Source organism: Panthera uncia, chromosome E1 (genome assembly GCF_023721935.1).
Source record: "Panthera uncia isolate 11264 chromosome E1, Puncia_PCG_1.0, whole genome shotgun sequence".
Lineage (NCBI taxonomy): Eukaryota > Metazoa > Chordata > Mammalia > Carnivora > Felidae > Panthera > Panthera uncia.
In genome coordinates, this window is record NC_064814.1 from 12,161,704 (window position 1) to 12,172,163 (window position 10,460).

At 49.0% G+C, this 10,460-nt stretch overlaps 2 protein-coding genes across 2 annotated transcripts in view; one reads left to right on the plus strand and one right to left on the minus strand.

The window, feature by feature from the left end:
* The window catches only part of RETREG3 (reticulophagy regulator family member 3), a 23,563-nt gene extending 18,399 nt beyond the window's left edge, over positions 1–5,164 (minus strand). Inside the window, exon 1 of the mRNA XM_049636128.1 lies at positions 4,825–5,164. Coding sequence (XP_049492085.1) covers positions 4,825–5,063 — 239 coding nt within the window. The 5' untranslated portion in view covers positions 5,064–5,164. The remainder of the gene's footprint in view (positions 1–4,824) is intronic.
* Positions 5,165–5,224: 60 nt separating this feature from the next.
* TUBG1 (tubulin gamma 1) lies at positions 5,225–10,248 on the plus strand. Its single transcript, XM_049636129.1, has 11 exons — positions 5,225–5,510; positions 5,807–5,919; positions 6,142–6,309; positions 7,288–7,356; positions 7,634–7,713; positions 8,159–8,285; positions 8,521–8,607; positions 8,714–8,863; positions 9,251–9,403; positions 9,495–9,656; positions 9,846–10,248. The coding sequence occupies exons 1-11, from the start codon at positions 5,462–5,464 to the stop codon at positions 10,041–10,043; spliced, it is 1,356 nt and encodes a 451-aa protein (XP_049492086.1). The 5' UTR covers positions 5,225–5,461; the 3' UTR covers positions 10,044–10,248.
* Positions 10,249–10,460: the final 212 nt, after the last annotated feature.

The following is a 10,460-nucleotide window of genomic DNA, read 5'->3' on the forward strand; positions in this document are numbered from 1 at the left end:
AGGGAGAGAGGGAGGGGGAGAGGGGGAGAGGGAGGGGGAGAGGGGGAGAGGGAGGGGGAGAGGGAGGGGGAGAGGGAGAGAGGGAGAGAGAGAGAGAGCGCGCGCATAAGCAGGGGAGGGGCAGAAACAGAGGGAGACACAGAATCCAAAGCAGGCTTCAAGCTCTGAGCTGTCAGCACAGAGCCTGACATGGGACTGAGCCACCCAGATGCCCCTTAGGTGTCTTAATACATGTTGCCTAATTACCTTTCAGAAAGATTATTGAATTTATGTTGCTATCAATCATATACCAGCTTTTACATACTTTCCCCAGAATTAAATACTACCATTAAAAAAAATAAGCAGAAATTAGTAACTCACTGCCATTTACATTCAAATTTTTAATTACTAACGAGAGTGAAATGTTATATATCCATTGATTCATTATTTTCTACTTTTTTTCTTTTGTAAACTTTTCACCCCCTTTATTAGGGGTTAAAATTCAATTATCTCTCTGAATAAAAAATATTCCTTGGAAAAACAACCTGGTTTCCAGAAAAATCACGAGAAATTCCAAAACCAAACAATTTTCTTTGAGGTTAATTATACCACGGATCCTCATAATTAGTACAGGTGAATTAGAGTTTGCTATATCATAAATAAAATAAAGAGCACATGTCTATCTTCAACCAAAGAAGATACTATTTCTGGGTTTCTTTGTTATTACAGAGTAGGCTTGTCTCACTGGCACTTCAGAACAAAGCATCCCATCCTATAGGGACAAAAAGCCCATTATTGTACGGCACTTGTGGCCATCTGGTTAATGAGCTAGTTACTGGTAAATCAGTATGAAAAAAATTAACCCAACCCACATAATTTAGTGATAGTTGTTGCTTACACAAAACCAGAAATGAAACCAGCTAGTTGCTAAACACCTACTTTATGTTAATGGACAGAAAGCACCCAACCTTAAAATTAGGACAGATAAAAACTAATGGCGGAAGACAGGCAAAACAGTAAGCCAAGGCACCCCTGGGAGTCTCCTTGGCTACCAAAAGCAACAAGAACCCTCCAAAGACTAGCATGAGAAGCATTTGCTCAGTATGTTTCATCTGAAATTTGACGTGTAAATTTTTCTCACAGAACAAATGCCTCTACTTAACTGGGCCCTGCCTTCCATTTCCTGTCCCTATTATTTTTCATTCATATTCTAAACTTTTAAATCAGAATTGCTTTAATCACTACTCGGTCATTTTTGTATTTGGATTCTTTTGGGGGGAGAGAGAACATCTTTATTTTTTTAATCGTGAAAACAATAGATTCCATGATATCCCTAGAAGATGGTATGGTTAACTGAGACAAATCATTGTAAAGGCAGATCTCAATAGGGAATCAGCTTGTGACTGCTCTAAATCGATATCCTTAATTGAAAGACGGTCTAGAATCCTAGAATGTTAAAGACTGGAAAGGAGCTCTGAAGCCATCTAGCCCTCCTTGAATCATGTGCCTCTTCATAGAAGGGGGAGGGCTTGAGGGGCGCCTGGGTGGCGCAGTCGGTTAAGCGTCCGACTTCAGCCAGGTCACAATCTCGCGGTCCGTGAGTTCGAGCCCCGCGTCAGGCTCTGGGCTGATGGCCCGGAGCCTGGAGCCTGTTTCCGATTCTGTGTCTCCCTCTCTCTCTGCCCCTCCCCCGTTCATGCTCTGTCTCTCTCTGTCCCAAAAATAAATAAAAAATGTTGAAAAAAAAATTAAAAAAAAAAAAAAAAAAAAAAGAAGGGGGAGGGCTTGGAATGCACACACATGTCCAGGGCTCCTTAGTGCTCCCCTGATCTCCTAGATCTGAGTTAAACCAACAGGTTACTTCAACCTGTTTTTTTCTGATCCTGTCAGGATACACTCTGGCTGACTCCAATATTCTTCCCCCAAATCACTCCTTTACAGGTGGTGCTGAGGTTAATGAAAACACAAGCTATTGGAAAGGAAGGCCTGACATTTCTGTTATTATCCTAAAGATAATAACATGTCAGTAACCAGAAGCAACATAGGCTGAAAGATTTCTGATATAATCACCATAATTGCTCTGAAAACTGAAGAAAAAAATAAAAAAGACTAAAAGCCCTGAAATACTATAGAGGCAAGGCATTTACATCCATCTCTTTTACGCTGCTGTTTTTGTTTTATTAAGATGTCAGAGGGCACATTCACACGTACAGAAAAACCTTGACTGAGAATACAGAACACTGAAAATTAAGAGTGACTACCTACCTGAATTTGGATTTTTTGTACTCCTATCCAATCTTCTAATACCTCAAAATGTATAAAACACCACAGTTAATGATGTACCATCATTTAAAACAAGGGAAAAAAATTTCAATTTCTCTGTGACCTGAGCCAATGATCCTCTTACATTTTCTAAACATTTATAATGTCCAAGAACTAAACAGTCAGTCTTTGACATTCCTAACTGAAATGTCAACACATGTTGACATGTACAACATGATGCTACCAGAATGTCAAGTCTAACTTTCATTTTGAGCCTCAAATTGTCTTCCAAGGAAGCTCATTTCCTAAAACAATGCTATGAATTCCAATACCAAACTACCTTAGCCTCTGAGGGTTTAACACTATCAGTCACTCTGCAGCCTTCATGGAGATGAGTCCTCTCTCCATAAAGTATAAGAGTCTCAAGAGTCACACCTTTATTTTGCTCTAGCTCTTCTGTACCTACGTAGAGAGTGATGGGAATGTAACAACAGTAACCATGTTCTGGATACTCAGTAGGCAACCTAGCAGGAAATGCCAGAGACAAAGACCAATCACAACAATGCTTTAAGAGACCAAGACTACAAAAAGGGGAGCTGAGTGAGATTCTAAACATAGAATATTAGTAAACTTAAGCAAACACTGTTGGGGGCCAGAAAATTAAAGTTAACTGTAACATTCAAAGATGTGCCTCAATCACATAGGAGAGCAGCTCCCTATAAATACAGACCTCCACTCCACATTCTACTTCAAAAATCTCTCAAGCAGGGCACCTGGGTGGCTCAGTTGGTTGAGCGTTCTCAGCTCAGGTCTTGATCTAGCCATGAGTTTGAGCCCCGTGTCAGGCTCTGTGCTGACAGCTGGGAGTCTGATTCTATGTCTCCCTCTCTCCACCCCTCCCTCACTCACGCTTGGCCTCCATCTCTCTAAAAAAATGAATAAATATTTTTTAAAAAATCTCTCAGGCAAGGGGCATATGGAAAGTCCCCTCCTCAAAAATAACAACATACATGCTAACTCATTTGTATTAATAAACCTTGATGAAGTTTTTATATATTGGCCAATCACACTTGGATACAAACTGGTTTATTAAGGGCCAATTTTTTCCCCCCTAGGAGTACAATCTCAATGTAGGAAATGAAGTTTTGACTGAATGGTTTGGGGTTAGGAGTTGTGATGGGGGAGGTGGGGGAAAGGAAGAAAACGTCATTTTGGGAAATGCTCCTGATTGAGGTGCTACACTTAAAGATTTCTGCCAAAGAAAGAAAAGGAAGGAAGTAGGTACCTGGGGATCAGAGAAGCACAACCAAAAATAAATGAAGAATGCTGTAGGAAAATTTTATCATCAAGTTTGCTAGAGACTCCGGAAGCAACTAATGCCAGAGACTGCTCTGACACCTCAAACCTGAGTCCCCTTCAGACTGTGAGAGGCTTAACTTAATAGCTGAACCTTGTGTCTATCAATGAATTTGACATTATTTTGCTCCAGTTCACTGAAAATCTTTCAGACAAAGGATAATAAATGTTTTGGTTCTAAAACCAAGAATTTCAGGAAAACGTACTTTTAGCAAAAACACATTTTCTTTGGAAACACATACTTTGTTTCATTTCAGGTTCATCCAGAATAGGTTTATTTCATTCAGCTGTAGAAGCCCCCCTATACTTCAGTTCCCTTGGAATTTGGTGAATAATCCTTTCCTAGTTATGAATAATTCCAAACTATGCTTAGCAGACCGTATGAAGACCTATGTCCTCTTTAGGGGATGACAACTGAGAAGCAGCAGTTTCATTTTCGCACAGCACGGCACACAGACTCTTAAAGCATATTTATAGTTTCCCTTCTGCAGCTCAGGAAAACTCACACACGCTATTAGGCATCCTCAATCTCCTTGCCTATAAACCGTGCCTAAGGATGTCTAATTCCTTGGAACAGGGAGGAGATGCAATCGTTAAGTGGCTTTGAGACGGGTGAAATTTACCACTATTTCATAACTGTTCTTCAAAAGCTTATAATTTTCTTTCAAGTTGCAGCTCTGGAGGCTCTCATTGACGCTCAGACTTCATAAACTCCCTTGAGCAGGGAAAGGATAACTAACGTGCTAATTCAGATCACTCAAGCTTGTTTTCTTATCACACCTTTGGATACTTTTGCAAGACCTCACGCCTCACGCCTCTACCCCAATATAACAACTACTAAAATCAAAGCTCTGAGAATGGTCTTCAAACCACATTTGAGCGGACAAGAGACGGGAAGTGATGGCCTTAAGTGACACAGCTTTCCCTAGCCAAAATGAGGCGTCCTCGCTCGCTTCGAGCGGCTCAAGATGTTACCAGAAGCTCCTGCCAGATGTGCGGGGCAAGGGTGCGGGAGAAGTAAAGCAGGGAAGATAACTGGAAAGCCCTGGGGAGAACTGCGATGCCAAAGCCTGCAGGAGGAATGGACTGGAAGGAGGTGAGGCAAAATTAGGCAGGTACTGGAAGGAGCCAAGGCAGCGAAGAAAACAGGAGAGGCGAGAGGTAGAGCCCTAGAGAAACCTGACGAATTCGCGCCTGGAAGGGTTTCCGAGGGTCCAGTTCTCTCACCAGAAAGCCGCGTTCAGCCCCAGGCACCACAGGGCGCTCCTGGCGGGCCGCTCCCACACCAGGGCTGCCTGCACCCGGCTCAGCAGAGGCTCGTAAGGCCCCAGCACCTCCACCAGGGCCCGCTGCGCCGCCTCAACCTGCTGGTCTCGCTCCCAGGAGCCTGACATAGTGCGGCGACCCCTCAAAGTAGGCCCCGAAGCTGGGCCTGGGGCCGCGGCCACCCCCTCTGCCTCCGCCATCTCCCCCCCGGGAGCCACAACATCCGGGGCCGCGGCCCGTCGGTCACAATAAACACCGACTGCGCAGATGCGCGATTCCGCGGGGGAGGCCTCGTCCCTCCATAGTGCGCCTGCGCACAAGCCCTACCTCACGTCCTCCCAGAGAAGAGAACGCTGCGTCAAAGTACGTCCCCCGCGCCGCGCTGCGGCGCAGAGCCCGACCAGGAACTGCACACGCGCAGTCTGCTTCACTGAAGCCACATGAATGAGGCCCTGCCATCGCCAGAACTCAGTTCTCATTGGAGCGGAGAAAGTTCGAGGGCGGAGCGGGTTGTTTGGCGCCTGCGTCGTGCAGCTAGCGGCTGGCGAGCCGCGGCTTGGCTGGCGGGAGCGGCTGCAACACCGGTGCTGGAGCGACGATGCCGAGGGAAATCATCACCCTACAGTTGGGCCAGTGCGGCAATCAGAGTGAGCGAACCTCCGGCCCCTCCACTAGTCAGGTTCCTTAGATTCTATGGGATCTCACTGCGGGATCCTGGACTCCATCCGCCCTTCCCACAATCGTAGTTTTCCAAAGGCGGGACATGCCTGACCCAGTGTCCAGTTGCCCAACCCTGAGGGGCCCTCCCCTCCCAGTCGCTGGCGTACAGCCCTTTCCTCTGACATGGGAGACTCGCGAGCGCTCAGTCCCCCAGTTTCTGGTTGGAATCTGCCCAGACCCAGATGTCCTCTTTCTCGCCCGTCCGCCCCTCCCCCCCTACCAGTTGGGTTCGAGTTCTGGAAACAACTGTGCGCTGAGCATGGTATCAGCCCCGAGGGCATCGTGGAGGAGTTCGCCACCGAGGGCACTGACCGCAAGGACGTCTTTTTCTACCAGGTGCTCCCAGCGACTTTGCCAGCCACCCCCCCTCCCCCGCGCCCCCCCACAGTGGCCCCAGGGGGCCTGAGGGAAGGGCAGTGGCTTGGTACCAGGAAACCCTCTGGGCAAAGGAGTCAGGGCGGCTGGCTTGAGGAGGGAGGACAGGCAGGAGCCAGAGTTGGGAGGATGGAGGACTGGGCCTTAGCTGACTGGACCACCCTGCTGGTCTCCCCTTGACAGGCAGACGATGAGCACTACATCCCCAGGGCCGTGCTGCTGGACCTGGAGCCCCGGGTGATCCACTCCATCCTCAACTCCCCCTATGCCAAGCTCTACAACCCAGAGAACATCTACCTGTCAGAGCATGGAGGAGGGGCTGGCAACAACTGGGCCAGTGGATTCTCGCAGGTCATTTGCTATTCCCTGGCAGAACCCACAACTCCCTTCCTGTGTGAGGGCAGGCAGTATGACTTGCCAGAGAGAGAAGAAACCAGATCAAGGATGTAGGAGTAGTAGAGCGAGAGAGAGATGGCTGAGGGGAGTTCTTTTTTCTAAGTCAATATGGTTAAGACTGCACTTGGCTAGTGCTGTGTGCCAGGTCATACTAAGTGCTTTACATGTAACTTACTTAACCCTCCCAACAACCCTAAAGGTAGGTATTATAGGTTCACAGTCTCTTATCTCCTTTTTCAGATTCTAAAAAACTCTGAAACCAAAATATGACTTATAACTTGTTTAGTAGCAAAACCAAATCTCAGGGCACCTGGCTGGCTCAGTCAGTAGAGCATGTGACTCTTGATCTTGGGGTTGTGAGTTCAAGCCCTACTTTGGGTGTAGAGATTACTTAAAAATAAAATCTTAAAAAAAAAATCTCAGTGAAGACAGGCTATTTTATAGTTTTTATCTAACTTGTCATTACTTATACATTTCATTGCAGAAATATTAATACATTTGATTAGCACACACCAGATACCCACTGGCATTTTACTTAACATACATCATACGTACCATATTACCTTTCTAGAATTGGAAATATTTGAATTCTGAAACATAGCTGGCCCCAAGAATTTTGAATAAGGGACTGAGGAGTTGTATCACCTTCATTATTCAGATGAGGAAACTGAGTAACCTGCCTAAAGTAACCTTCCCAGAGTCACTTGGTTAAATAAAACTAGACCTAATACATGAATCCAAGCAGTGTGGATGTTGAGTATCTGCTCATACCCACTGCGCTATATTGCCTCTCAGTGCAAATAACAAGCAGAGCCACTGTGCTCCAAAAAAGGACTTTTATGTTCTATAAGGAGAATTTAAGGTGGCTATTCTGAGGTCAGAGTCCTTGTCCCATGGTCCTGTCCCACTCTGATACTCCCCATGTCTGTACAGGGAGAGAAGATCCACGAGGACATTTTTGATATCATAGACCGGGAGGCAGATGGCAGTGACAGTCTAGAGGTGAGTGTCTTAGGAATGCTGGTGGGAGCTGTCAGAGGGAAGGCTTCACAACACCCTTTAGAAGCCACCTGTTAAGTACAAGACCTACCCGTGTACCCTTTGCACTGGACAGAAGTCAACTGGGCTTTGCTGGACACAAGGCAGAGTCTCCTGAGCTGTATGTGTGGGGTAAGGGAAGTGGAGGAGAGGGCTTGGGAAAATAGGAGTCCAAGAAATTGTAGGATGGGTCCAGTCTGAAATCCAGTACCTAGACACTGACTGCACCTTCCCCCTGTAGGGCTTCGTGCTGTGTCACTCCATTGCTGGGGGGACAGGCTCTGGCCTGGGCTCCTACCTCTTAGAACGACTGAATGACAGGTAAGTTTGTGTTTTAAGGGGCAGGAAGGACTTGGTTTCCCAAGTAACTGGGAGGCCCTCCAGATACACCTTCCTATTTGCTGGAGCAATGAAAAGGCCCTTCTGTTAACTCCTGTAGTGAGAAAGAGAAGATAAAATAACCAAGAACCTGATCACACTCTGAGTGGTTGGATCCAGAGCCTAGAATCTAAGCCCTAATGAAGAGATGAAGAAGGTTCAGGGGGTATGGCTGGTTTAGTTAGAACCCTAGGTCCTAAGATTGTCTCTGCTGTTCCTTCCCCCTTTGGGGTTGCAGACTTCCAAAAGTCAAGTCTTCTTTCTCTGCTGATCCTGTGTCCCACCCCAATTTCGCCATTTAGATTTCACTGCTTTCTGACTATTGTGAGCCCCATGTTTACCAAGCCTCCAGTCTCTTGCCCTGACCCTCTCCTCTCAACCCCACCAGGTACCCCAAGAAGCTGGTGCAGACCTACTCAGTGTTTCCCAACCAGGACGAGATGAGCGATGTGGTGGTCCAGCCCTACAACTCCCTGCTCACGCTCAAGAGGCTGACCCAGAATGCAGACTGTGTGGTGCGTCCTGGATTCTGCCATTCTCCAGTGCCAACCCCTTTGTCTATTTCATCATTTTCCTACATTTAAAAAGTCTATTTTGAGCCCTTCTGTGCCTCAGTCTTGTGCCACTGCCTTTTGGATGGGTCTTTCTGGCCATGAAGCACCAAGGAAATTAAGCTTCAGAGCCCAGATTCAGGCAGAGCTCCTGTCCTTTCTGTCCCCATAAATCTGTCACCCTCTTCTGTCCCCCCAGGTGGTACTGGACAACACAGCCCTGAACCGGATCGCCACAGACCGCCTGCACATCCAGAACCCATCCTTCTCCCAGATCAACCAGCTGGTGAGCCCCTGCTCCTGGACTGGAAACCCTCCTTACTGGAGTGCCATCTGGGGAAGGGAGGCCCTGCCCCAGGCCAAGGCCCATGACCCGGCACCCCCGTCCCCAGGTGTCCACCATCATGTCAGCCAGCACCACCACCCTGCGCTACCCTGGCTACATGAACAACGACCTCATCGGCCTCATCGCCTCGCTCATCCCCACTCCTCGACTCCACTTCCTCATGACCGGCTACACCCCGCTCACCACGGACCAGTCGGTAGGAGCAGCCCCAGCAGGCCCTGCCCTAGCCTTTCTGTCCCCCTGCTGCGCCCTCCAGGAGCCGCTCTTTGTAGCCCCAGAGGCTCTGTGCTCAGGGACAGGCACAGACTGTCCAGCTCCGTGCTGACTTGTTGTCCTCTTCCCTACACCCCTGGCTCCCTGTAGGGCCCGGGCTACGTGGGGTCTGCTGATGCTCCCGCACAGGGGCATGACCTTGCTGAGCTGAGGAGGGCTAAGATTCCTGGTCCTGCAGCCAAGGCTCAGTGTACACCTGAATCTCAAGATGCCTCCCAGAGACACCATCCTAGCCTGAGTCTGATGGGGGTCAGCCATTGGACCGTGCCCTGAGTGCTGGCCTGGTCCCCGTGGCCCGCTCTCCCCTCAGGTGGCCAGCGTGAGGAAGACCACAGTCCTGGATGTCATGAGGCGGCTGCTGCAGCCCAAGAACGTGATGGTGTCCACGGGCCGGGATCGCCAGACCAACCATTGCTACATCGCCATCCTCAACATCATCCAGGGGGAGGTGGACCCCACCCAGGTAGGTGAGGCCCCTTCGTGCCACCCCCGGAACCCACAGGGGTAGAGGAGAGGCTACCACCACCACTGTTGTGTCCACCCCTCCCCGCTAGGTCCACAAGAGTCTGCAGAGGATCCGGGAGCGGAAGTTGGCCAACTTCATCCCCTGGGGCCCTGCCAGCATCCAGGTGGCCCTGTCAAGGAAGTCTCCCTACCTGCCTTCGGCCCACCGGGTCAGTGGGCTCATGATGGCCAACCACACCAGCATCTCCTCGGTGAGGCTTAACGGTTTGCACCTGTCTTCCCATACGCACTTTCCTGGTTGGGCCTCACCTCTCCACATCCCTGCTGCCCCTGCTTCCAGGTCTCTTAATGTGCAGATTGCCCAGCACTGGTTCCCTGGCTCTGTGGGCCATATTGTTACTCTATGTTCTTTGTGACCCCTGCTTTCTGCACACACCAAGCTCTTCGAGCGGACCTGTCGCCAGTATGACAAGCTGCGGAAGCGGGAGGCCTTCCTGGAGCAGTTCCGCAAGGAGGACATCTTCAAGGAGAACTTTGATGAGCTGGACACGTCCAGGGAGGTTGTGCAGCAGCTCATCGACGAGTATCATGCGGCCACGCGGCCAGACTACATCTCCTGGGGCGCCCAGGAGCAGTGAGTCCCCCAGGACCAGGACCTTGTCTGCCTTACTGGTTGGCCCAGGCCCCGCCTGACTGACCACCCCCTCAGAGCACAGATCAGGGACCTCACACATCTCTTCCTCATAAATACATATGCACGTACTCTGTATTGGCCTGGGGACACGTTTCTGTCTCCTCTGATGAGACTATGTTTAATAAAGCACTGGACATAAGTGAAGTTAACTGGTTTTCTGAAGGCCTGTAGATGTGGGGAAGGGGGTAGTGCCTGTTCTTCCCCCTATTTCCAGCCTCTTCAACTCTGAGCAAATGTCTCCCCTAGATTTTCCTTCCCCCCGCTCATTTTGGAGAACATAGGTGGTGTCTACCCATGTGAGACATGCCTTTCCAGGGTAAAAAGGCCAACAGATATTACCTTACTCTTACTGACATTCCGG

Bases quoted from the DNA above. Each gene is read 5' to 3' on its own strand.
- TUBG1 (XM_049636129.1), top strand. From the start codon at position 5,462: ATGCCGAGGGAAATCATCACCCTACAGTTGGGCCAGTGCGGCAATCAG. The intron at 7,714-8,158 runs GTAAGTTTGTGT...CAACCCCACCAG, and splicing joins TTAGAACGACTGAATGACAG to GTACCCCAAGAAGCTGGTGC. The intron at 8,286-8,520 runs GTGCGTCCTGGA...CTGTCCCCCCAG, and splicing joins CCCAGAATGCAGACTGTGTG to GTGGTACTGGACAACACAGC.